The sequence below is a fragment of the Aulostomus chinensis genome, chromosome 5 (assembly GCF_037954235.1).
Source record: "Aulostomus chinensis isolate RoL2024-O1b breed Wild chromosome 5, RoL_Achi_v1.0, whole genome shotgun sequence".
Classification (NCBI taxonomy): domain Eukaryota; kingdom Metazoa; phylum Chordata; class Actinopteri; order Syngnathiformes; family Aulostomidae; genus Aulostomus; species Aulostomus chinensis.
In genome coordinates this window covers 15,665,626-15,692,064 of record NC_141324.1, presented here as the reverse complement: position 1 = coordinate 15,692,064, position 26,439 = coordinate 15,665,626, and the positions used below count along the sequence as shown (strand labels likewise).

The following is a 26,439-nucleotide window of genomic DNA, read 5'->3' as shown; positions in this document are numbered from 1 at the left end:
GTATGGGATTTGTAGTTCAATGGTCATGAGTAAATATTGATGCCCCCCTGAAATCAGTCAATAACACACACAACTCTTTCCAGAAATATTTGGCTGTATGAAATACGATGTAACCAATAGAAAATGTGTGAATTATAAAAAGTATTCTTCTACGATTTTATTTACGAGTGGATTATGAGAACTACATTCGCTAGTGTCATGACGTCACGGTAATGTAAGTGTTGTTTGTGTTTCTGAAAAACTGGTCTGACCTACATTCACTCGCAGGCTATTTGAGCAAAATAACACATCTCAGATATCAATAGTTTTGTTTTTGTATGTCAAGTGTGCTATAGTTTAATAAAGGTTGTTTATTTCTACTTATTTATCTAACGCTATTCAAGCTGTAGCCTACTTGAGACGTTAATAAATTGCGCCAAAGTTGCGGAAAGACCAGTAGGGCTGCCCTTTCTGCTGCCTAAGGGATTAAATGTCGAAAGAAGAGCAATTTCATGTATTTTTACTTCCTTTTCCTTTTGAATTTATTGTATGTATGTATTTTTATATTTTATAAAATTATAACTGTATAACTAAACTTTCTAACGTAAAAAAATAACCAAACGGTAATATTGTAATACCTCGTATTTACGCGACTGGAAACCCATCTGGACCCTGCAAATTCGTGATGGGTTCGAAATCACGTCGTCGCTCCCGCTCCAAGTCCAGAACTCGTAGCCGGGACCGCCGAAACAGGTCCAAAGTGAACAGATCGCGTTCTCCGGACGGGAGGACAAAGCGTAGTCGCTCCGCGGATAGTAAACGAGGCGCCCGGGGCCGCGGACGGTCCGGCAGCAGAGACAGAGACAGCAGTGGTTCACCGCCAGGCCGTCGTCGGCCCCAACACAGGAACTGTCCGGGCTCCCCTAGCGGGTCAGACAGCGACAGGAGGCGAAGACTGCACCGTCCCAGGAGCAAGTCTAGGGGACGATCGTCCAGGTAAATGCTGCTGGTTCCTGGTGCCAAGTTAGCTGGTTTGAATGTAACGTGTAAGTTGCATGTAATGGTAGTTCTCTCACAACTAGACTAATTCCCCCCCCTGGCCTTCATCCGGTGTTAAAATGACCAAAACAAACAAAAACTAAGCAAACTCAGTCTTGTTCAGTTTTTAAGCGCTCAGGTTGGTTGTTTGTTACTTTCGAAAAGTGGTGACCAAACTAACAGAATGTATCACATTATAATTAAGTTTCTGCATTCAATACATTTATGTATTTCATTTCGAATTATCACAAAAAATAAAAGGTATTTACTCATATTTGATCATTTTTGACCCCTTTTATTGATAACATTTTTTTGCAACTTTTCCAATCAAGCGGCACAAACTATAAAGTGTTATACATGTTTAAAAATGCAAGTCACCTTCAAAGAACAAGCCAAGGCACGCAGAAGAATTAGTAAAGACTTAGAAAACCTTTCTTTCACATAGCAACATGTTTACTTGGACCAATACTTTGCACTTTTCTAGTCTTCGCCGCTGTTGACTATGACCCTGATAAAGACTAGAGAAGTTGCAATGGCAGAGTTTTCTCCCTCCATCTTTGTGATTCTGTGTTTTGCAGGCAAAAGCGGAAAGCGGTTGCAAGTCAGGTTTTTTTACTCTGGGTTTTTACTTGCTCTATAAGTTTATGTTTGATGTGACACCAGGGAATACCCAAACCTCCGGTGACCACAGTCACTAAATTCCACTTAAGGTGTCACACCCATGTGTGTTAACACAAGGACCTGCAAGCAGCCATCCAGACCTCTTATGAGCAGTTTCTGATACATCCTAACCTCTGAAAGCTCTGAAAGTGAGATTACCATTTTTCCACCTTTTGCTGCAGGGTTAGAGGCTTATGTCAAAATCATTTCAGTTAAAGGGAAAATAATGCTTCGGAACCTTTGTTTTGCATTGTGCTGTTTTTCTCATTTAAAATATGCTACAGGCAACAGAAGATGGTTCCCCACCAGATAGCAAATATGGTCTCACCACTTTTTCTTTGTCAGTTCTGATTCAGATCATCCTAAAGGGAGAGGGAGGAGAAAGGAAACTGAGAGCCGGAGAGCAACGTCTCGAGACAGGAGAAAGGGAAGGTCCCCATCCTCTTCAGACTCCCGAGATGGAAGTATCGAAAGAGAAAGAAGACGAAGAGGTCCCGAAAGAGGGAGTCCTATCAGAGACAGACAGAGGAGGGAGCGGGACAGAGATAGAGAGAGGCAGAAGAGCAACAGCAGAGAGAGGAAAGCAGAGCGAGACAAAAGCCTGGAGCGTAGGAAGAGGGGTGGAGACAGAGGTCATGGGAGGAGCGAAAGAAGCAGAGAAAGAGGGAGGCAGCGTTCCAGTTCTCTGGAATCTTCTGAAAGCTCAGGGTCTGATCAGGAGGGCCAGGCAGTCAAAGAGAAGGAGGACCGAAAAAAACAGAAGGAGATGATGAAAGCTTTGGAAACACCAGAAGAGAAGAGAGCCAGGAGGTTGGCGAAGAAAGAAGCAAAGGAAAAGAAAAGGAGAGAAAAGATGGGCTGGAGTGAGGAGTATATGGGATACACCAACGCAGACAACCCGTTTGGTGACAACAACTTACTCGGAACATTCAAGTGGCAAAAGGTGAATTCAAGGCTGAGAAGGTTTTGAGAATTCCATGTTACAAACCAGCTTCTTTATATTGTATGACCTTTGTTTGTATGTTCTTAGGCGTTGGATAAGAAAGGCATTGGGCACCTTGGGGAGAAGGATCTTAAAGAAAGGAACAAACGCATCCAGGAGGAGAACCGTAGAGAGCTGCAGAAGGTAGAAACTGTGGAACAGGTCTCAGATGCTGGGTGACCGAAGTCACACAACCTCTTTGGCTAATCTTGACTTGAAACTATGAACAATACTTGGTCCGAGTGTTTTCACTTTGATCTTTGGGCTCTGACTTTAATCTCTGACTTTGATCCCTGACATTGCTATACGCCCCTCCCCTTTATCTTATGGAGTAGTTTTGTTTTACAAGCCATGAGGTTTTTTTTTTTTACACAAAGCATCGCTCATAATCTCTGACTCTGATCTCAGCAGTTCTGTCTGTCATCTCTGATGTTTGGCAAATGTAATCACCACATACACACACGCACGCAGACAACATCAAAGCTATCCAGAGTCCCCTCTGTCATCTTGGACACTGGAAGCGTCACGCTCAAGTGCACCACCTGTGTGTTGATGTAGGTGAAACAGCTGCGCTTGGAGCGTGAGCGAGAGAAGGCCATGAGAGAGACGGAGCTGGAGATGCTGCAGCGAGAGAAAGAGGCGGAGCATTTTAAGACCTGGGCCGAGCAGGAAGACAACTTCCATCTGCATCAGGCCAAACTGCGGTTTGTGCATCTCAACGAAGTACGTTTGCAGTAGATGTTGAAGCAGTCCCTCAACTTAATCTGCACTTTCTCACTACCCGTACGTCTAGGTCCAAGATTAGAATCCGCGACGGCCGTGCAAAGCCTATTGACCTTTTGGCGAAGTACATTAGTGCAGAGGATGATGATCTGGCTGTTGAGATGCACGAACCCTACACCTTCCTCAATGGGCTGACGGTCACCGACATGGATGACCTGCTGGAGGACATCAAGGTGCGTAGCTACATTTGAGTTCAAAGGTCATCTTTACGGTAGAGTCATCTCCATGGGACGTTGGAGGACTGTCAGCTCTGTGCACCATGAATGTAGCAGCTACTGAAACTCCTGTCTGTATACATGAGCTCACTTTACACCAAAACTGACATCTATAGACTGACATGTCATAGGACCACCTGCATGTTTTGTTCTGTAATCGTTTTCAGCTTACATCAATTTAACTATTAGTTAGTAGGTGAATGTTTTCATAATATTACTAATGTCATCCATCCATTTTCTTCCGCTAATCCTGATTAAGGTTTGCGGGGGGGGGCTGGAGCCTATCCCAGCAGCCTTCAGGTGAGAGGCAGGGTTCACCCTGGACAGGTCACCAGTCCATCTCAGGACCAACACATAGAGACAGACAACCATTCACACTCACAGTCACACCTACGGTCAATTTAGAGTATCAATCAGCCTCGTCCCCTCTTGATGTCTTTGGACTGTGGGAGGAAGCTGGAGTACCAGAGAGAACCCACACAGGAACAGGGAGAACATGGAGACTCACACAGAAAGATCCTGTGATGGAGCCGGGACTTGAACCTGGAACCTTCTTGCTGTGAGGCCACAGTGCTGACCACTGCACCACCATTACTAATGTCATATTACTTGTTTTTTGTCTGGATGAATATGTGGAGGAACCCTGAGGATATTGATGGTGCGATCACATACTGACATCAGTACAATAGGGACTTAAATACCTGGTTCAGGTCTCAGAAACAATGGGGCTGATTGAGGGCGGGACAGTGGTGCAGTGGTTAGCACTGTCGCCTCTCCCTGTACCTGTGTGGGTTCTCTCTGGTACTCCAGCTTCCTCCCACAGTCCAAAGACATCAAGAGGGGACGAGGCTGATTGATACTCTAAATTGACCGTAGGTGTGACTGTGAGTGTGAATGGTTGTCTGTCTCTATGTGTTGGTCCTGGGATGGACTGGTGACCTGTCCAGGGTGAACCCCGCCTCTCACCTGAAGGCTGCTGGGATAGGCTCCAGCCCCCCCACGACCCTTAACAGGATAAATCAAGGAAAATGGATGGATGTTTCAGGAAATGGCTTTGACATACCACAGACAACCCAGTTAACCCACAGTTAATTACGTATATATATATATATATATATATATATATATATATATATATATATATATATATATATATATATATATATATATTATATATATATATTATATATATATTATATATATTATATATATATATTATATATATATATATATATATTATATATATATATATATTATATATATATATATATTATATATATATATTATATATATTATATATATTATATATATATATATACACACACACACACACACACATACTTACACATATATATGTATGTATGTGGGTGTATATGTAATTTATATCCATACATTTATTTATTTAGTTTTGTTTCACAAAATCAAAAACATGACATTGAAGCTGCTGTAATGATTATGGGTCCTAAAAACCTGGAAGGAAGTTAGCAATGTTTAACGTCCGTCTCCCTCATCTCAGGGGGACGGTCGGTGGTTCCCATCAGCACAAGATACTCAGACGTTTTCTTTGTGCAATAGAATAACACACTTGTATATTCTGAGGCATTTGTGTCTTTAAAAAAGAAAAAAAAAGTGGGGTTGCTAAAATGTAGCTTCATAGGAAAATAGACATCTTCACACTTGGTTCATAGCGCAACGTTGGCGTTGAACTGCTAAGAAATGCATTTTAGAATCTTCTTCTTTTGCCATCGTCCTACTGAGCAAAAAGAGCAAGTCTCATCAACTTTTGTTGCCACGTCGCTAATTTGTGACAGTGATCAAAGATGCTTTGGAAAAATCCTGTTTGCTTTTGGTTGAGGGAACCCACAGCGATGCTAACTTCTGGGTTGGCGAACAAAAATACCTCATCATCCTCTTGGCTCTCTTATCAGTGATATTGTGAGAGAAGTTACCAGTGTGAAACTGGTGCAACATCGTAGCCAAGAAATGTTTTAGTACGTTGACATTTAGGTAACTGCTGAGCTTCTGCTGCTGGCAGCAAACCAGCCCAGATGTAGGTTTGAGAAGTACCGTATCAGCACTACAAACCTGCTGCTCAGTTGTCTTGTTTGCCAACGCCATCCTATTTAGGAATCAATATTCAATTATTGAGGAGGTTGCATCATCAGGTAAAAGTTGTAGCAGCTGTCTAAGTAATGAATGACCTCAGAATCCTGTATCAGATCGGTCTCCAGGCTGGGAAAGATCAGGTCTGGTGCACCCCTACAATGTAGCGCTCTCAACAGATTGGTGTCTGCCACATAGCCTTCCACTGCTTTACCACCAGAGGGTGCCAAATCCCAATATTTAGACGGTATCAAGAGTACATTAGCTGTAACCGATGCGGCTCAGGCTTACCAGTTGTGGCATTAGAACTGTACAGACACTTAATCATAGTGATACAGGACTTTTATACACATTAAAAATCTACGCTGACTTACAGGTTGACACTAAGGTCACTGTTCACGGTTGCTCTGACCCGTTGTGCTTGTGACTTGACGAACCGAACCTGGTACATTCAATGCTTTATTGCACCGGCAGGTGTATATGGAGTTGGAGCAAGGCAAGAATGTGGACTTCTGGAGAGACATGACTACCATCACTGAGGATGAGATCAGCAAGCTGAGAAAGCTGGAGGCCTCTGGGAAGGGACCAGGTGCTGCTTTCCATCCTCCCGCCGTCTCGTTTCATGTGCACTCATCTCACAAATTCCTGTTTTTGTTTGAACTTGAATGTTGAAATCAAACACCGGTTTCCTCTCTTGAATCTTCAGGTGATCGTCGTGAAGGCATCAACACTGCTGTGAGCACTGACGTCCAGACGGTGTTCAAAGGGAAGACGTACAGCCAGTTGCAGGCTCTGCACCTGAACATCGAGACCAAGATCCGTGCTGGAGGATCCAACCTCGACATCGGTTACTGGGAGAGTCTGCTGCAACAAGTCCGGGTCTACATGGCAAGAGCCAGGTATGATTGTGAGAATAGCAGGAAGAATTGTGAGAGTAGTTTTTTTTTTTAAGTACAAAATAAACTCCTACAAGAGAAAACATTCATGTTTACGTGAGTTTATGTTGCAGGTTGAGAGAGCGACACCAGGATGTGTTGCGTCAGAAGCTTTTCAAGCTGAAACAGGAACAAGGAGTGGAAAGTGAACCTTTGTTCCCCATCATCAAGGAGGAGCCAAAGAGTGACGATGAGTAAGTTCTTCTGAATCATTAAAGAGGAAGCCAGTCCAGCCCTTCTCTCTATGCTGGAACTTGAAGTTAGTTTGTGAAGTTGTTTGGGCTCACTGATGCCAGTGACTGTGAGTTGACTGGCTGGTGAGATCTTCTGAACTCCCTCTGGTTCTGGACGGTAAACAACCACACAGAAGATGCAGCCGGGAGCTTCTCACTGAAATACTCTTTGGCCCGTTGACAGCGGCAGGTCCAAGCAGCTTTCACTCGCAAACTTGTAGGTGATCAGAACAAGCTTAGCAGTTTATACTTCACACTGAACACACACACACACACACACACACACACACACACTCACTGCTCAGTTTCCCGGGGGGCAGAATGTTGCTTTACTAGTCGATGCATGTCGCAGCAGCGACCTGATTGCAAGCTTGGGATAATGACTCTTGGATGCTGGAGGGAGTGTCCTCTTCACGGTAGCTGGTGTGCACCGCCGCTCCCTCACACGACATCAGCCTGCTGTACAGAGAACCCACAACACTGTTCTGAGGGAAACCTCAGTATTTACACAATTATAAATCACTGTTGATGTAAAATTAAAAAAAAAAAAAAGCTGGGCAAAGCAACACTGGTGTGTGATTTCTAGCTATCAGGCAGTTCAGTCAGAGGCAAAACTTAAGACAGAGGTACTACATCGTTTGTCACTTCCCCACGGATGAGCCCAGCCACTGTTTCAATAGTGGAGCAGTCCCCCCCCCCCCCCCCAATCATTTTCATGCATTTTATATAAAATGGTAAGGTCTAATAAAGGTTACCATCTTAAAGAGGCTGTGTACAGACTGTTGAAGGGCTCCGGTGAAAGATGTAGTTACATACTGCAACTCAAGGTGGCGAGTGTAGGTAACAACAACACCGCTGTTCCAACACCGACTGATATTCTTTCACCTCCAGGGACAGAGTGGGCGAGCAAGCGAGAGATGGCACAGCAGAGGAACTCAGCCAATCATCGTCTTCCACCGCCAGAAACGACACCAGAGGACCTGAAGAAGTTGGTGACGAGCCGGGCCCGTCCACATCTGCGGCAGCAAACCGGGATGAGGGTGGAGGAGAACAGGGTGACAAGGAGGATGAAGAAGAGAAGGGTGAGGTGGTGGAGGCCGTGCTGACGGAGGAGGATCTGATCCAGCAGAGCCAGGCCGAGTACAATTCGGGGCGTTACAGTCCCTCGCTGCTCACCTCCTCTGAACTGCCGCTGGACACGCATACAATCACCCCAGAGGAGGACACACACAGGCTGCAGTTAGCTCGCAGACAGCTGCAGGTCACTGGTATGTGAGCGCATACACACACACACACACACACACGAAATGTAAACCACTCATAAATATTTCAACCGCTACATTCTTAGTCGAAACAAACTCAAGCACAAACTATATTTCAGTTTTATGCAACAAGTGCATGATGCAGCTTGACGTTGTACCGAATGTTTTTGAATGTTTTTTTTGTTTTCACATTGTCTCTGTCAGGTGATGCCAACGAGAGTGCAGAGGACGCCTTTGTACGCCGTGCCAAAGAGGGCATGGGCAACGATGAGGCCCAGTTCAGCGTGGAGATTCCGGTCACAGGGAAGATGTACCTGTGGGCAGACAAATACCGGCCCAGGAAACCTCGCTTCTTCAACAGGGTCCACACCGGCTTTGAGTGGAACAAATACAATCAGACACATTACGACTTCGATAACCCTCCACCCAAAATCGTCCAGGGTTACAAGTTCAACATCTTCTACCCAGATCTAATTGACAAACGCTCCACCCCACAGTACTTCCTGGAGCCCAGTCCTGACAATAAGGACTTTGGAATTTTGAGATTCCACGCCGGCCCTCCGTATGAGGACATTGCATTCAAGATAGTGAACAGGGAGTGGGAGTACTCGCACCGACATGGCTTCCGCTGCCAGTTCGCCAATGGGATCTTCCAGCTGTGGTTCCACTTCAAGAGGTACCGCTACCGGAGATAAAGGCCGCATGGCAAGATGGATCAAGATGCTAGTCACTGAGTTTTAACCATAACTTGGCTGTTCAGTCGATGTACTATGATGTATTGTTAATGTTCTTTTATTAAAAAATTTGATTTGAAAATTAATTATTAAAATTTGTTCCTGCTTTTTGATAATTGCCATGCTTCCTCTGGTTGAGTTTTCTGTTTTTGGGAACACAATGTGAGCAAGACTATCAATTGGAAGTCAAACTAGCCACTCTGAAGCTTTACCTAAGCTAAAGGCTCACAACAGCATGCTAACTTAGCCACAAGAAAACTGCAGCAGAGCTACGTCGATTCTATGATTCTACATCTCGTCTGTGCTGGATTTGCCTGCAAGTGTTGGCTAATTAGAGCTTGTTACAAAGTATTAGAGTTTTTCAGTTTGGTCATAAACCAAAGTAATCAACGTAATTGACCAGTTATTACAATTCATGCACGGATAGGAGACCGTGAATGGATAATCTCAAGGTTGCTCTTGATTTTATTTTGAAAAGTTGGAAGAGTTACACACAAGAGTGCAAACGAGTCAGTACTTCCTCCTGACCATGGTAAACCCAAAACAAGCATGCTAGGTGTCCACTAAGTTACCATGATGGCTGAAAATCCAGGGTTAAACCTGAGTGTATCTGCAAAACCCCCTTTGTGGTATGTTAAACTGGGATGTATTTATTTAAAACTGGTGTGGTAAAAGAAGACCGTAAAAATTCCACGTCAGAAAAAAAAGCTTTAGGAATACTCTTGTTGTGGATGCTTAATAAATTAGATTTAAGATTAAAAGATAAGTTCTTAGGGCGGCACGGTGGTGCAGTGGTCAGCACTGTCGCCTCTCAGCAAGAAGGTTCCAGGTTCAAGTCCTGGCTCCATCACAGGATCTTTCTGTGTGAGTCTCCATGTTCTCCCTGTCCCTGTGTGGGTTCTCTCTGGTACTCCAGCTTCCTCCCACAGTCCAAAGACATCAAGAGAGGACGAGGCTGATTGATACTCTAAATTGACCGTAGGTGTGACTGTGAGTGTGAATGGTTGTCTGTCTCTATGTGTTGGTCCTGAGATGGACTGGCGACCTGTCCAGGGTGAACCCCGCCTCTCACCCAAAAGCCACTGGGATAGGCTCCAGCCCCCCCGCAAACCTTAATCAGGATAAGTGGCAGAAAATGGATGGATGGAGATAAGTTCTTGTGCATCCCCACCATGAGCACAATTTTATCCAGGCATTTCTAGCTCATCACTGTCCTGCAGAGATGGTAGGACAAAGCTGTGTCTCACTGCAGAAAGGAGTCCCATCCCTTCATCTTGGCACATAAAATTTGAGTGGGACTGTTTGCTTGTTCCTGCGGTTCCAGTGTAGAGGTACGTGGCTTTTGTACAAGTTCCAGACAAAAAGGGCCAGAAATGAAACCAAAAGCAGCCAGACAACAGAGAGGCGTTCCCCCATAGCCTGACCACCCCTGCCAGAACCTGCTGGGGCTACGCTGACCTGATACTTACTTAGTGACTGCAGAGGAAGAAACATTCCCTTTTACACTCAAACAAGGTTACTTTAGCACATACGACTGCGTAGAACAAACACTGAAGTGTTCTGAATAACGTATGGCAGCTGGGACTCAAGCACTGGACAGTCCAACCTAGCTTTCAGGAAGGATGTCCACTTTTTCTGCAAGGTCCTCCGACCTCCAAGGTCTCCCTGTGGGGACAAAGACCTCATAATGCCACACAGGCAAGGGGAAAAACCTGAATTCAAACGGGATGTACAATCAAGCAGCGGAAAGGGTCGAGCAAGTGCAACTGAGGAAGTGTTACTTAGGTAACTGTTGGGTTGAGGGGACACAAAGAAATGCACGATTGTTTTCACCTTGCAAACACGGGCCACGCGGGAAACAACAAGTTTGTTGTAGCAGTCACACTCTACAGCGGTCTCACTGAAGAACAGGTAAACCTTGTCATCATCTCCCTCGTCACTTTTGTCACTTTCTGGCATCTGAGCCATGGAAACAAAGTTAGGCTCTGGTGGAGAGAGAGAAAATAAGCATCAGCTACTGAGCAAGTCACGAGGTCAAACAGTTTAAGGGTAGATAAACACTTATTTTAGCCCATTTATAGTCCAGGCATTGCAGAAAATCACATCTTACCATGAAGCCAGGAGCTTTTGAACTCTGTGCGTACGGAGACAGGGGAGCTGCGCATCAGGACAGGTTCAGAGCCCAGGAAGTTCATTGAAGTGGCTGCATACAGGTCATTCTCTGGAGAGACAGCAGACGCAGGTGAAGACAGAGGCGCTTTGCCGTGACAGGCTTCGCCCACAACTTCTTACTGCCATGTGACTCACCAACCATGATGGAGGCATATCTTTGGAAAGGATCGAACGGACACTTCCCTTTCCCATCCTCTGCTTTCTTCTCAAGGGTCAGCTTTCCATCTGCATATGACTGCACAAACACATCCTGGAATAAGCTGTCATCAGCTGATGTGAAATGAAGTAGAGATCATGAGCTCTGTATTTGTCTCAGCATGTCGTCACATTTAGTATTAAAAACATTGGTTCCACTCACAAACATCCTGGTATCTTCCATCTTCATGCGCCTTCCTGAAGCAATTCTTGCATTCAGTCTGAAAATGCTTTCCATTTAGAGACTAAATATTCAAATTTCATCACGGAATCACTTCGGCACGAATGACGTCCCCACGCCCGTTGCGTTGCTTACGCAAGCTACGCAACTTGTGTTCATTCACCAGTGCAGCCAGAGGGAAATGTTGCGCTGAAGCAGCACAAATGCTCCAAAGTTAAGTTACATTCCACGAGAAACGATGACTTTCTTTCACTTGCAAAGTAGATATTTCATCAAAGGGAGCAAATGCTACCAATGTGCAGAAACATTTGCACACACAGCCTGCGATAACTTTGAATGAATGCCGCCTTTTCGATCTGCTCCGGAGTGAATCTCAACCCAGCGGTAGCGGCACCCCTAGCAACCGCTATCCCATCTCTGCTCGGTGACATCATCAGGGTGTCAGAGATTGAAGTCAAATCAAAGAGAGAACTTTGGGAGCAAAGTCAGAGATCAGTGTGTGATTTAAATGGGAAGTGTGACATCCCTGCGTGCTGCAGGACGTGATCCCATGGTTTGATCTCTGTCATCACCTTATGACACATTGCAGGAACTTGATTCTGAGATTTATGTAAAAGAAAACTCAGCATCTTCATCAGTACTTCTCAACCTCGGTGCTTCAAAACAACAACAGCTCATCTCAAGTGGATAGCAATGCATGCCAAGAATCACCAGCGACACCGTCGCCCAGAGGAGATTCATGAGAGCAACTGGAACCACACGGTGGACAGTTTTGAGAGGATGAACCTGCGTCGGGATCTCCTCCGCGGCATTTACAGCTACGGGCTGGAGATGCCTACGGCCATTCAGAGGAGAGCAATAATCCCTTGTGTTCAGGGTTACGATGTGATTGCCCAGTCCCAGTCCGGCACTGGGAAGACGGCCACGTTCGCCATATCTGTTCTTCAGCAGATCGACACCAGACTGAGGGGCACTCAGGCTGTGGTTCTTGCCCCCACAAGAGAACTGGCTCAGCAGATCCAGAGAGAGGTGCTGGCCCTGGGCGACTACATGGGAGCCACCTGTCACACCTGCATTGGAGGGACCAACGTTCGTCGGGAGGCCCAGAAGCTGAGAGCCGAACCCCCTCATGTGGTCATTGGAACCCCCGGCCGCGTGCTTGATATGCTGGAACACAAGCACCTCTGCGCCCGCTATGTCAGGGTTCTGGTCCTGGATGAGGCAGACGAAATGCTGACAAGAGGCTTTAAACAGCAAATATACCAGCTGTTCCAGATTCTGCCAAGCGCCGTTCAGGTCATCCTCCTGTCGGCTACCATGCCACCAGATGTTCTGGAGGTCACCAGGAATTTCATGCGGAACCCGGTGAAGATCCTGGTCAAGAATGAGGAGCTGACCCTTGAGGGCATCGGCCAGTTCTTCATTAACACTGGAAAGGAAGAGTGGAAGCTGGAAGCACTATGCGATTTATATAAGACGATGACTATTAGTCAAGCCATCATTTTCATGAGCACCCGAAGGAGAGTGGACTGGTTAACCAGAGAGTTAACTGCCCGGCAGTTCACCGTGTCAGCACTGCATGCTGAGATGGATCAGCGTGAGAGAGAGATTATCATGAGAGAGTTCCGCTCCGGGTCCAGCAGAGTCTTGATCACGACGGACGTGCTGGCAAGAGGGATTGACGTCCAGCAGGTTTCGCTGGTTATCAACTACGACCAGCCAACCAATGTTCGAAGCTATCTCCACAGGATCGGACGAAGCGGGCGATTTGGCAGAAAAGGTGTTGCCATCACCTTGGTGACGGACAGAGACAAGCACACCCTGAACAACTACGAGAGATTCTACAGCACCAGAATCGAGGAGATGCCCCTGGACGTGGCCGATCTTCTCTAGAGCCACATTTTCAGTTGTAAAAAAAAATGTTTTAATGTTTGTTCATGTCCTTAAATAAAATATACAAATGTATCTCTGTCTTTGGTCAAAGCTGATGATGTTGAAGTGACTGCCCTTTGCTCTGCTGTATTGTATATATCCAACAAAAAAAAAAAAGAAGAAAATCAATTAACAAATGTGAAGATGATGGGTGGGGCTGCTCTGGTAAAACCTGTCCCCAGAGTGAGTTGGTGGGATTCCTGAGCAATGCTCTTCAGAACAGTTGTTGAGTACAGACCTCACATCGCTGAAGGAGCCAAGCATCACGGAGCTCCTCCTTTACATACTCTTCAGTTGTACTGCAGTACCGGCTGCGCTATGACGTATTCATAGTGCTGAGTGACCACGGCGTTCTTTCATTTTGATGGATCATTTCCTGATCAAAGTTTCAAACTGAGATGAGAGATTGGTGATCTGATTCAAGCAGAACGACATGGAGACCACAGCTCAAAAACTCCTACATTATGAATTCATGTACATCACCTGGTTTGGTGAGTCATTTTTTTTCGTTTTTTTTCAGATTCAGTCATTTTGTCAACATCTTCCTGGCTGCCACTCGACCTGTCAAACCTGCAGCTCCAAGACTCCAAAGTGTTACACTGGTCCGTCTGTCTTCCTTTGTTAATGGCCCTTTTCTGGCCATGACGATGCAATATACGACTTCCTGCAGTGAAATGTTATCAAAATAATGTTTCGCTGGGTGTAGTCCGTCCCGGCACTACTTTTATACAGACAGATGGCTTCTGAGCCGCCACGAAAGTTGGGACACCTGAGGGGAATGTTTGAATCAGCGGTTAAAGCGCCGTTTGCCTCGGTTTTGCTGAAAAAGCTCTTCATTCCAGTTGTTATAATGTTAACTTTGATTTTTAAATCCAGAACTTTAAGACTTACCTCGTGCTGTTCACTGGAATTGAATTTGCTTAAAGAACACACCTTTTTTGGGGGGTGGGGGGGGGGGTGGAGGGTTGGGGGTGGGGACGTACGCCTTATTACTATCTTCTCCAGAGCCGGACAAGAAGACATGTAACCTTTTCCAGCTGACTGCCTGTTACTGTAGCTTAGCGCAATGAATGGGAGTCAGTGGTAAGTGTTAGCGCCTCTTTCAAGTCATCGAAGAAATAAATCCTGGTTTATTCAGAATGAAACCTCCTCATCCTGTCTCATGAACCCAGCCATGAATTGTAGAAAAGTTTTCTATGTCAGCTTAAGTTTTAGGTTGTCAAGAATCCCAACTCCCAGGCAGACAAGTTCTGACTACCTGTCTGAGTCCAAATCCTGACTTGTACTTTAAAAAAAAAAGCACAACCTGAGTTAGATTAATACAGGCTAAGACGGTTTTGGAGAAAAGCACATTTGATGACTTTTGTTAGAGGTATGCTAACACTTACCATTCACTACCATGAAGCAAATATGTGTTTCCTTTAAAAGTCTAGATTTTTTTTTTTTTTTTTTTTTTTTTAAATATCAGATTAAATTGGGGAACCAAGGTTGTTTCAAACTTTGGACCAGTAGTGCTGTTCTTAAACTGAGTGGCGGTCAAATTAAACCCTTTCACACCATTTCAGACAATGTTACAATTCTAGAATTTCATTTGTCAGACGCTGCTGTCCAGAGCGACGTACTCCTCCACATCTCAGGCCTCACTGTTGTGGAGATGTAAATTGTTTGCATGGTCACATTGTGGGGCTTCTCCTGCCTTTTAAGTACTGAGATGAAGTTTTTCTTTCCAGAGAATACTTTTTAAGTATTTAGTGGATCTCTTGAGCGATTGTGGAAATGTTTGTGTTTGCAAGTGTTTCCCGTCAGAAGCGAAAGCAAAGGTCAAATCCGTAAAAAAAAAAAAAAAAAAAAAATCTGTTTAGTTGTAAAGTTAAAAAACAGGATGCAAGTGAATGACTCTCACATTAGAAACAGTTGTGCGAACATTCATGTCTCTGTGGTCTTTGACTCACTGATGCCGATGCTGATGAGGGTTTGTTTTTTCTTTTGTCCACAATAGAGTCTTTTAGCACAAGTAAATGTAGCGAGTCAGTAATTTCCAGGTTACGTTTCTGTCATCAGACAGCTGAAATAATCCTGAGGAACAACACTCATGGTTTCGGAGCCGTTACTCAGCCAGCATTAAGCTGCTGTTAGGTACCAGACTTTTACCTGCAGAGTAGAAGCTTCTCAAAAGAGCTTTTCATTTGTTGTTAAATTAGGGTTTTGGTGTTGCTGAGGGGCGGCCAAAAGAGGATCTGAAGAAAATGGCCAACACTGCCGGACAGTCGTGTCGTGACTTCACCCCTCCAGGAGGAGAGACGCGAGAGCAGGTGGGTCCCACATAGTCAGAACTCACCTTTTCTGCTTTTATTTCCTCACTGGTTGGGAGCTGAAACCAGTAGCTCGCGTTCAAGAAGTTAGTGCTTGTATAACAGCGCCATGCAGTGCTCATTGTTGGTATATTTTATTTTTTAGGGAGTTTTTCAAATGCAGTGACCAACACGTTCCTTTGTCATCTTTGTTGTTACTCTTTGTTATCTTAGGCTTTAATGACAATAAGGCTGTACAGTCAGTGTTCTCTGTTGTACTGTTCAAGATCACCATCAGACACGCTTTTGTTAATCTGCTGCCACTGGTAGATGGTTTTACTGTTTGAGGAAAAAATATGAACAAGACACACGATGTCATACTCAAGAGACGCCGCTCTCTGAAGTTGTGCGACTACTTGAGCTACATGCTCACGACAGCATGCAAATTTGCTCACAAGTGCAATGCCAGCATGTTTTTCTTGAGTCTGCATTATGACCTTCCACCTTCTCTTTGGTGGTTCAGCATGTCAGAATGTGAACACGTGCCTATTATTGCTAAACATCAAGTACAGTTGAGCTGCAGTTGATTGGTCATAAACTTAAGTACCTCTGACAACTGACGAGTTAAAACAATTCATACCCGAGGCAGAGGTCCATGAACATGTGCACATAACTGGAGAAATTTTTCTGAAACTGAACGTTTGTCCAAGTCAAGACTGTATTTTCAAAAACTGACAATCACATACCAAAGTACAAATAAGATTCACAACTTCAGGTGACATACACATTGTTATTTCCATTCTTGACATGTGAAATCATACTGAAAACTAAAAAACCCTGAGGCCTGTAATACAAAACAAACTCAGCATACCCAGAACTGATGTCAGGTCAGGGTTTTTTTCCCCCAGTCTAGCCACTTCGACTGGTAGTACTGATACCAGATGACCAATTTAAAACATGGAGAAGCCACATCACTTAAGAATAATTATGAGGAACATAAATCCCTAATATGAGCTAAAAGCCAAATTGTTGCAGGTAATACCATCATGGTAAAGTACTGCTGAAATATTGTGGCTGATCATTACATCAGTAAATCTGACTACATCGCAACTCCAGACTCCAGGAGAACTGAGAGCTCCAGGAACGAAGACGCATGCCCTCTTCTTCCAAGACATTTGATTGGTCAATGGTCGGGGTTGCCTTGTAGTACAGGCCATTGATACTATTCAATAGAACAAACATTTTTTTGGCTAATCGTTAGAAATTAAGATGCTCAACTTTGTGTACATTCCATTCAATTACACATTTAAAAGATCTGGATTGGATTTGCGATCCTGTTCAGACCTGGTCTGATAAAGGTCCGATCACAGGTGGACAGAACTGCAGGTGTGAACAAACTCATGACACATTCAGAGGTTGTCTGGGCCTCGTGTCTGCATTCTATTAGCAGTGTGGGCCACACTGAAGGACCACCACATCAGCTGATGCCCTTTATTTAGGCAAAAATACACACCTGTATGTGGAACAGCACGGGAGCATTGTCCCATCTGATTATTGGAAAAGCCCACAGGAGGTATGACAAGTGTGTACAACATCACGGGCGGTTTGGTTTGTCCACAGCCTGCCACTGAGCAGTAGTTTCTGACTGATGGTTAGCTACAGCGCTTGCTCTCTTGGTAAGTGTCACGATAGCAAAATTAGTACAACCGGGAAGTAACGCAGCTGTTGAGTTGCGTGGCGAGTGGGGAAGTGAGATCAGTGTGGAGACGGATTTTCGAGCCAAGCATGAACTCATTCATTCACTGTCCACGTGTGATCGGATTGATCACAACGTATCTTACGGTCTTCTTCAACTGCTAAAACACTAAACTCTGTTGAACCGAATTCTCAGTGCCCTGAACCCCAGTTATTGAATTGGTCACCCCTCTGGAAAACCTTAAGCACTTTTCTCCTGGTTAGACGCAATCCACCGTACTCTGCTTTCCTGAACCCAACAGAGTTGTTCTGCGAGAGTTCTTTTCCTCAGGGTGTCGGAAGTTTTACGACCGCCAATCCTACACCAGGGAAGTGCAAGGTTTCATGAAATGTTTCTTAGCAATTGAGAAAAAACTGTCATACCAGGTGGAAACAGGGCCTACGATCATGGCATTCAAGTTTTTCACTCAAAACACTCAATGCCCATACCACCATGGTAAAAGTAAAAAGACAATCCAGTGTCCAAGTCTGATTATACGTAACAAAAATAAAGCACTTTCAGGCCCTTTGAATACTCTCCTGACTGCGAGCGTTCCATTAATTTAGATTTCCACTCTGAAGAGGCATGTTTTTGGACATTCCCACCTTGTGTTTGGTAATGTCCAGGGCATTTTCAAATGTCTCACTCATCATCAATATACTGCAGAGATGGTAGGGTAACGGTTGGAGCGGCATTATCCCCCTCTGCAGCGCTGAATCCCACCTCGCCATCAGTGAGGTTGTTATTGCTCTTGCCATTGTTAGTTCCAGAAACAAGCGGCTTGTCCTCTTCCAATGGTGGACGCAACGCATCTTGAGGGGTCACAGTTGAGTTGAGTCCCTCCGGCACATGGGACTGTTCCCTTGTTTTGTTCCTGCAGTTCCAGGGTAGAGGTAGGTGGCCTTTGTAAAAGTTCCATGCCAAAAGGGCCAGAAGACTAACCACAAGCAGCCCAACTACAGCCTGTAGTCCAACCAAAGAAGGGCCTTCCCTTTGAGGCTGGGGAACAGATATCTGACCACCCCTGCCAGAACCTGCTGGGGCTACGCTGACCTGATACTCAGCAACAGTGGTTGTGTACTCATCAACTTTGGAGAGCTCCACAGACAGGCAGCGGTACCGACCAGTGTCAGAGACAGAGGCGTTGAGGATTAGCAGACCGTCTTGAAGAAGCTGATGGCGAACTGAAGAGGTCAGAGGGCGATCGTCACGCTCCCAGCTGGTCTGTGCCAAGTTGGAAGGTGAAGGGCAGAGAAGCTTCAGGTTCCCACCTGACCAGATGGACTGCTTCACAATTTTCACAGGGTCTGAAAAAAGTACAGAGGTGAGTCAAATGTCCAACCTACAACTGAGAATTATTTGGTAAGTTTAAGGGGTACCATGCAAGAGTGAGCAGTTCAGTTTCAACTCTGAGACATAGATGTGTAACTGTAGGTGACAGTGTGGACTGACTCACCAGCTTTTGGGCACAGAGATCCATTTCCATCTTTCACACTTTGGATTAGACCTCTAAAGAAGTGGACAAAATGAATACATTTGGTTTTGATTACCTTACCAGTCAAGTTGATCTACATGTTAGGACAGACACCCACCTTTGTGAACTAGAAAGGGCTGTACATTCCCCAGCAACCTTGTCCCAGCCACAGTACGGGTCCCTGGCTAGAACACAATCCATACAGGATAAGGATCTCGCGCAGGTTGCCACCGGTACCTGGACTGCTCCAGAGTCCGAGCCAGCATAGAGTTGACCCTGTCCACACCGGATCCATCACACACACACAAACACAGCCATGGATGTGAAGAACATCAAATACAATGAACAATGTAACAAGTAATGAACTGCACAATTTGGCTGTTATAGAGCTTTGTGTTACCGTGACATTGGAAAACTTCAGACTCTTGATCGGCTCTGGGGACTTGAAGAGTTGAACTTCCTCAATGATGAACATTTCTCCATCATAGTTCACAGCTTTAAGAATGGTGCCTTCCTCTTTAGGAATACAAAACATATTATATTAACAGGCTGACACTATGGCCTGACATGGAGTTGAAAACAGAATTCCCTACATAGTCCAGGGAAATTAATAAAGTGAGCACAAACAAGCGCAGATACAACCCTTTCTGAACTATACAGATTTCCAGTTATGGACTCTACGTTTTTGTGTTTTCCTGTTCCCGTGTTTACACTAATCTCCTCCGTCTTGTTTTGCTTCATATTCCCATCATTGTGTCCCTCCTTGTGTAAATGCTCACTGGTGTCTTGTTTATCAATCATTCTTTGTCTGCCCAATCCAATCAGCTCATTCGTTGTGTTTTCTCACTTATTTCTTGTAAGTTCTGGTTCAGTTTTTCAGTCTTTGGTAGATCCTCCATTGACCTTTGACAGCTTTTCACTTTCCTGTTTGTTGCCATCAAGCCTGATAGTTTTTTTAACGATAGAAGTAGTCCCTTCTCTCATTCCTGCCTATTGCTACTGAGTCTTTGCATTTGGGTCCACCAACCTACCTGCATCAACCCTGATACACACCTGTGCCAATGAACATCACATGGTGCTTCTCGCCATCTGCAGCCTGGACCTCGTTGACTATAATGCATGTGAATGATGCTCCCCTGCGCACCAGCACAGGTTTCTGTCCTATTGGCTGGATGGCCTGGTCCATGAGGGGCTTATCTTTAATAAACTGAAGGGTCCGGTCTGGGAGGTCCAGAGTCTGAGTTATGCCCTCTTTACGAGCCACATTGTCTATACACTGGTGAGGGAAAAGGGGAAGGAAAGAGAAAAGGAAGAGGAGTACAAAAGGAATCAGCATCCTGCTGGCTCGCTCGTAAAAAAAAAAGTTGCCTTTAGGGATTTCGCTTTACTTACACATGAACACACACATTAAAACACTGAGTTAAAGGCAGACTCACCGCTCCAGGCCGAGGAACAGGGACATCTCCGCTGTACATCACCCACTTAACAAAAGAGGTTTCTACAGGGACTGGGGTCTTGTATTTCCCTTCTGCAAAAACTTTGCTGATGTCAGACACACGGTACGCACACACTGCAGACAGGTCTGACGTGTCCCTGAACCCCACACACACACACACACACACACACACACACACACAGCAGTGAATGCAGAATAAATATTCCTTTTTAGGAAACTGAAACATGTTTATCTTTCAACATACGACTGTGGTGTGAAGATGGCGTAGAACAAACACTTCTTCCAGTGCTGCTGGGGGTCACACCAGCGGTAAGTGTTCTGAATAACGTATGGCAGCTGGGACTCAAGCACTGGACAGTCCAACCTAGCTTTCAGGAAGGATGTCCACTTTTTCTGCAAGGTCCTCCGACCTCCAAGGTCTCCCTGTGGGGACAAAGACCTCATAATGCCACACAGGCAAGGGGAAAAACCTGAATTCAAACGGGATGTACAATCAAGCAGCGGAAAGGGTCGAGCAAGTGCAACTGAGGAAGTGTTACTTAGGTAACTGTTGGGTTGAGGGGACACAAAGAAATGCACGATTGTTTTCACCTTGCAAACACGGGCCACGCGGGAAACAACAAGTTTGTTGTAGCAGTCACACTCTACAGCGGTCTCACTGAAGAACAGGTAAACCTTGTCATCATCTCCCTCGTCACTTTTGTCACTTTCTGGCATCTGAGCCATGGAAACAAAGTTAGGCTCTGGTGGAGAGAGAGAAAATAAGCATCAGCTACTGAGCAAGTCACGAGGTCAAACAGTTTAAGGGTAGATAAACACTTATTTTAGCCCATTTATAGTCCAGGCATTGCAAAAAAATCACATCTTACCATGAAGCCAGGAGCTTTTGAACTCTGTGCGTACGGAGACAGGGGAGCTGCGCATCAGGACAGGTTCAGAGCCCAGGAAGTTCATTGAAGTGGCTGCATACAGGTCATTCTCTGGAGAGACAGCAGACGCAGGTGAAGACAGAGGCGCTTTGCCGTGACAGGCTTCGCCCACAACTTCTTACTGCCATGTGACTCACCAACCATGATGGAGGCATATCTTTGGAAAGGATCGAACGGACACTTCCCTTTCCCATCCTCTGCTTTCTTCTCAAGGGTCAGCTTTCCATCTGCATATGACTGCACAAACACATTCTGGAATAAGCTGTCATCAGCTGATGCAACATACGTAGAAATGAAGTGGCCACTGGCGTCCCGCAAAGGAGAAGTTAGAAGTTAGATTTCATGTGCCTCTGCTTTGGGGAGGTCATGTGACCAGCCAAAGCAATGGTCACACCATGGCAAGTGTTTATCCACCATTTTATTGTGGTGCTTAGCCGCAAAAGGGTTTAGATGTCTATACCGGCACTGTCTGTTTTGGACAAACCTAGATGAGAGCTATTAAACACCACAAGAATAAATCAGAGTTCAAAAAACTTCAACACATCTGCCATGCTGGAAGAGGACCACATCACCAATGGGAGGCAGGGGAGCTCCGACTATGTCTCACCATGTAATCACACTCAGGATCAAAAGCATTGGTTCCACACACGTACATCCGGTTATCCTCCATCTTATGCAGGATCCTGATATAATTCTTGCACTCTGTCTGAAAATGCATTTAAAAAAAATATATATCGACTCAGTATACTATCAATTTTTAGACAGCATAAAGGAAACTAAACATCACATAAACTCTCTCACCTCAAGATCTTTTCCTTTGTTTTGACACTCGTCTTTTTGCTGTTTCGTCACTTCCCATTTCACCTGAAAAAAAAAAAAAAAAAAAAAAGCAGAAACAATTTACCCACCGGGGGTTTCTGATGCATCAGGATCATTTGGGTCGGTAAATGTTACTTAGGTTACTGATTGTATGTGTCCAGTCACACAAAAGCTCCTTTTCTCACTCAACCTCTGTACCACTTAAGCCATGATTACACTGATGGTGAAATGCAAGCGTAGTTTATTTTTGGTGAAATGTACCTTCTTTTTTTTTTTTTTTAGGGTATTGACTGTTCAATTTTTGGACCCAACACAAAGGTTGGAAAAGGAACTTCAGCTTTTTTAAAACTTTGCAAGGGGCATAACGTTATGATGGCATAAGAACTTCACCTTTTTTTTTCTTTTTTTACAAATCTTGCGTTTTCCAATTCAGACAGGCTATCCTTATATCAGGCAGGTTTTCAGAGTATACTCTGGACACATAATATATTTGGAATGTGTGTGTCAATCGGAGGTTTTCGCAGCACTCTGGGACCTTGTTACACACAACGTCTCGCCTGTTTGTGGTCCGAGGCATTGTTGCCTCGCGCAGCCAGACGTCCCTCTGTTGCGCTGTGCCAGCACATGAGAGATGTCTGGCTCTCAACCTCATGTATTCTGCAGTGGTAAAATAGAAAATACCCTGGCTTGTTGGCATTTCCGTAAGCCAATCATAATCACTGTGGGCGGTGCTAAGTGTAGGATGCAGCAAAGGTGTCCTTGTTCAGGTAAACTGCACTTGGTGTAAAAAAAAAAAAAAAAGCTGCATGTAACCAGGATTACAAGTAGAATGTGAACTTTCTTAAGCCATGTAGACAGCATAACAGGAAGAATGTCATTTTCAGAGTGGGGGCAAAAACCGGAGTAATATTTGAATGTCAAGCGCATGTTGCATAGTAACTGGTGCAGATATCCACTTCCTGACTGTTGTCAGTTTGATTCTCTCCTCACTGCGCTGGTAACCGAGTGAGGCGACTGTATTTTTACAAAAATCCCTCAAAGACTTTCAATCTCTTTATCAGCAGCAATTTAGTGCAACCAGCTCTGACTGCTGGCCTTCATCAATTCAGTCGAGGTCATTTTCTATCATTTGGTGCTCCATTTGAAACAAACAAGTCAGCCAGTCGTTTCCTGTATACTGATAGCCACCTTAAACAAATACAAGCGCTTTCTGACCCATTTGTGTGTGCAAAAGGGCCATGCATGCTTCACATTTAAAAAGGGAAAAAAAGGGAACTGGTCTATTTTACATGTTCCTCTCTCACACCTGGTGAGACCACATCCAGTGTGAACGTGGCAGCGTACAACCCGCTAAGGCGAACCAATCCTAGTTCATCCTCCAAGGTTATAAGCCCTTTGATTATGAGATTCCAAACAATCAGCTGGCAGCGCTCCAAAGTAGAACCGGCTTCAACTGCATTGATAACAAAGGTGTTCTTACAGAGGCCAGTTTCTTGGAGATGTCGAAGAGGTCAAGAGCATACACGGCCTCTCTGGCACCCAGAACCAGCACGCCCAGGTCCTCTCTCAGAAGCACGGTGCTGTAGTTGAACACACCCTCCTCATGAAACAGGTTAGCATTGTCCCCTAGAGACAACAAATAAGGGATTAGCTCAGCAACTGCCTCTGATCAACAAAATTCTCAATGAGTCTGTCAAAACGTAAAAGCTGAGCCAGGATGGGCTGTCAAACTGCAAGCCAACGTTACACAAGGCAGACAGCAGCACTCACTGTGATAGGGCACAGATCTGCGGGGGACGCAGCCCAGTGGTGAGTCTTCTTCCAGCATCAAAGCCAAGGGCAGCAGCCAAAAAACACTGAGGGACAGCAGCGGATGCATGGCTCCTTTGTTCCAGTTAAGAGGAATAGCAGCTTTCTTACTTCTGTGAGGGTCAGTCATACAGGCAACATCTATGCCGCGATGACGTCTCTGCTGACTGAGGAGCACAGGCCCTTTTACTGGCCTCGCTCAGTAGGACGTCCATGGTGAGATGGATAGCGCAGACTCAAGAGACAAAGCCAAGGAGGGCTGAAAGAGACAAGGTTGTATGGGTATCACAATCAATGCACCAGACGGGAGACCTGACAGACAAAAACTTAAAATATGTATGGCAAAAGCCCAAACAGGGAAAAAAAGGCAATGAGAAGTGAAGAGAAACATTTAAGATGTGGTAAAGACAAAGCAAAAAGAAACAAAGACAAAAAAGAGCAGAGTGAGCGAGCTAAAGTCAGCGCGGCAGTAATTCTGTCAGTGCCATAGTGATGTTAATGCAAGGCCATGAAAGGCATTCAGCAGGGTGCAGGGATGTCAACCTCAGCGCTCCTGCAGCACCAAACACAAGCACACAATGAGAGATTCACACAGAGAGAGAGAGCCAAAATCTGGTGCAGATGAGAGAGAAGCTTTTGCAACAAGACTGTTGTGATGGCGGTTTCTCTCTCTCGCTCACCCACATCCTTGTATTTATATCTTTGTGAGGACTTTCATTGACGTAATACATTCCCTAGCCCCTCACCCTACCATCTCTACTGACTGCCTGACCCTAGCCGTGACCCTAGACCTAACCTGAACCTGATTCTTACCTCAAACTTAAAACCAAGTCTTGACCTTCAAACGGCCCTTTGAAGATGTGAGGACCGGCTAAAATGTCCTCACTTTCCAAAAATGTCCTCACTCTGTATGATATGAACTCTAGTCCTCAATATGTAGCAAGTACAAGAACACACACACACAGACCTCTTTTTGAGGACCTTAAATGACGAGATGCATTTCCTGTTCCCTCCCTAATCCCAACCCTAAAACCAAGTCTTGAACTTCAAACAGGCCCTCCAAGTTATGAGGACCAGCCAAAATGTCCTCATTCAGACGCTTAAAAATGTCTTCCGGTGTTCAATATGTGGCAAGTGCACACACGCACAACAGCAAACCAACTACTATTTCCTTCTTCCTCGTCTACCAGACTTACAGAACTACTCTGGGTTCGCAGTACTTCTCATTTAAGTACCTCTGCCCAAAAGTTGGGCCTGGGGACCAAATTAAGACCACCGTAAAGTCTGATTTACTCAATATAAAAATAAATAGACTCATGAATATATACACTAACAATGAAAAATGACAAAATCATTGTAAACATATAAATAAATGTTTGTTGTTTCTTTCGTACAGTAAACACGAAGGCGGATCCCTAATAATGAACTATTTTTGCATAATTTGATCGGGTGGTTGAGTGGCTCTTTGGAGTTCAGTCCAAGTTACCAAGAAATCAATAAGTAACGGGGCCAAAAAGAAGCCAGCAAAAGAACTGTGACATGATGCATTTGTGTCTCAGCCACAGGCCACCATTTAGACCTTTAGCCCCCCAACGGAAAAAGTCTCGAAGTCCTGCTCTGATGGAACAACTAGTGATTTTTGTCCAGCGGTTCTACTCCAGCAGACTGAGAGGGAGTGTGCTGGAGTACCCAAGAGGTGTGTGTGCTGTGTTTACTGATGAGCCGAGGTATGTCAGAGAATGTAGCCCCGATAAGATGTTTCACAATTTTGGCCCCGAGGCCAAAACCGGATTCACTCAGAACACAGTAACACACACCTACAAGATCGCGCGCGCGCGCGCCCGCGCCGCACCTTGCCCTCCGTGTTCACGCGCTCAAGAAAAGAACAAACCCCGCCAGTGACGTTAACGTCGATCAGAAGTGCTGCTGTTTTAAATCGCATACGTAACGCAAACCAACACAGAAGTGAGCGATACTGGTTTTAACGTTTAACAACGTCGTAAGAAGTCGTTCACGCGACATTATTTTGTCCAAATTTCCCCAAAAGCGCCAAAAGCAGTAAAGCTGGTTAACCGTCACCAAACAACGGTGAAACAAGATCACTTACCTGCGCACCGACACGCCCAAACACGGGGAAGCTTCCATTAAAACAGTCCCAGCACCTGCTTAAGATTAATTAACAACTCTAGGAACCAACAGTAGACACTCGTGATATTCACAAACGCACGGGAAGTTTGAACTCCGCTACAACCTGAGGTACACGAGAGGTGACAGTTTGGTTCGCTCGATGTTTCTTGTCGGACTAAATGTTGAAGCGCGGCAGGTTCTTGAGGCAGTCGGCAGCAGAGACCCCTCGCAGACCCAGCGGTTGTCCCTCCCTCAGAGCGCTGCAAAGCGTTCCTCTTCTTCCTCTACTGGGTGTTTCTGGCGGAGAGCAGGGAGTTCCATCGCTCCCGCGGTGAAGAGGGTCTGAGTGGGTCCGGGTTGTTACCCTCTCCACCCTTGGGGAGGCGCAAGGTGCA

The 26,439-nt window shown here is 45.1% G+C and overlaps 3 protein-coding genes and 1 pseudogene across 3 annotated transcripts in view; 2 read left to right on the top strand and 2 right to left on the bottom strand.

Annotated features, from left to right (window-relative positions):
* Nucleotides 1-4: 4 nt before the first annotated feature.
* Nucleotides 5-9,033, top strand: cactin. Its single transcript, XM_086203437.1, has 10 exons — nt 5-975; nt 2,023-2,620; nt 2,708-2,803; nt 3,218-3,363; nt 3,453-3,615; nt 6,235-6,349; nt 6,467-6,659; nt 6,770-6,889; nt 7,820-8,196; nt 8,395-9,033. Exons 1-10 carry the CDS (start codon nt 665-667, stop codon nt 8,883-8,885), a joined length of 2,610 nt encoding a protein of 869 aa, XP_086059563.1. The 5' UTR covers nt 5-664; the 3' UTR covers nt 8,886-9,033.
* A 994-nt stretch (nt 9,034-10,027) lies between these two features.
* On the bottom strand, nt 10,028-11,526 carry LOC147261431 (semaphorin-4E-like). The gene is made up of 5 exons (XM_086203441.1): nt 11,455-11,526; nt 11,232-11,331; nt 11,035-11,145; nt 10,758-10,909; nt 10,028-10,589 (listed from the first exon to the last, which is right to left on the bottom strand). Exons 1-5 carry the CDS (start codon nt 11,479-11,481, stop codon nt 10,446-10,448), a joined length of 534 nt encoding a protein of 177 aa, XP_086059567.1. The 5' UTR covers nt 11,482-11,526; the 3' UTR covers nt 10,028-10,445.
* A 574-nt stretch (nt 11,527-12,100) lies between these two features.
* Nucleotides 12,101-13,437, top strand: LOC147261430 (eukaryotic initiation factor 4A-I pseudogene; annotated as a pseudogene).
* Nucleotides 13,438-15,879: 2,442 nt separating this feature from the next.
* The window catches only part of sema4e (semaphorin 4e), a 10,681-nt gene continuing 121 nt past the window's right edge, over nt 15,880-26,439 (bottom strand). Inside the window, exons 1-15 of the mRNA XM_086203436.1 lie at nt 26,025-26,439; nt 23,879-24,176; nt 23,589-23,734; nt 22,091-22,153; nt 21,897-21,995; nt 21,427-21,526; nt 21,230-21,340; nt 20,952-21,103; nt 20,605-20,783; nt 20,341-20,497; nt 19,958-20,180; nt 19,305-19,420; nt 19,023-19,180; nt 18,887-18,939; nt 15,880-18,737 (exon numbers count right to left, since the gene is read on the bottom strand). The exon at nt 26,025-26,439 is cut by the window's right edge and continues 121 nt beyond it. Coding sequence (XP_086059562.1) covers nt 18,073-18,737; nt 18,887-18,939; nt 19,023-19,180; nt 19,305-19,420; nt 19,958-20,180; nt 20,341-20,497; nt 20,605-20,783; nt 20,952-21,103; nt 21,230-21,340; nt 21,427-21,526; nt 21,897-21,995; nt 22,091-22,153; nt 23,589-23,734; nt 23,879-24,047 — 2,391 coding nt within the window. The 5' untranslated portion in view covers nt 24,048-24,176; nt 26,025-26,439 and the 3' untranslated portion in view covers nt 15,880-18,072. The remainder of the gene's footprint in view (nt 18,738-18,886; nt 18,940-19,022; nt 19,181-19,304; nt 19,421-19,957; nt 20,181-20,340; nt 20,498-20,604; nt 20,784-20,951; nt 21,104-21,229; nt 21,341-21,426; nt 21,527-21,896; nt 21,996-22,090; nt 22,154-23,588; nt 23,735-23,878; nt 24,177-26,024) is intronic.

Coding starts and splice junctions, on each gene's coding strand:
- LOC147261431 (XM_086203441.1), bottom strand. CDS start 11,481: ATGAAGATGGAAGATACCAGGATGTTT. Junction 11,332..11,454: donor TGGAAGATACCAGGATGTTT/GTGAGTGGAACC, acceptor GTGTTTGTGCAG/TCATATGCAGATGGAAAGCT. Junction 11,146..11,231: donor ATATGCCTCCATCATGGTTG/GTGAGTCACATG, acceptor CTGTCTCTCCAG/AGAATGACCTGTATGCAGCC.
- cactin (XM_086203437.1), top strand. CDS start 665: ATGGGTTCGAAATCACGTCGTCGCTCCCGCTCCAAGTCCAGAACTCGT. Junction 2,804..3,217: donor ACCGTAGAGAGCTGCAGAAG/GTAGAAACTGTG, acceptor GTGTTGATGTAG/GTGAAACAGCTGCGCTTGGA. Junction 6,890..7,819: donor GAGCCAAAGAGTGACGATGA/GTAAGTTCTTCT, acceptor TTTCACCTCCAG/GGACAGAGTGGGCGAGCAAG.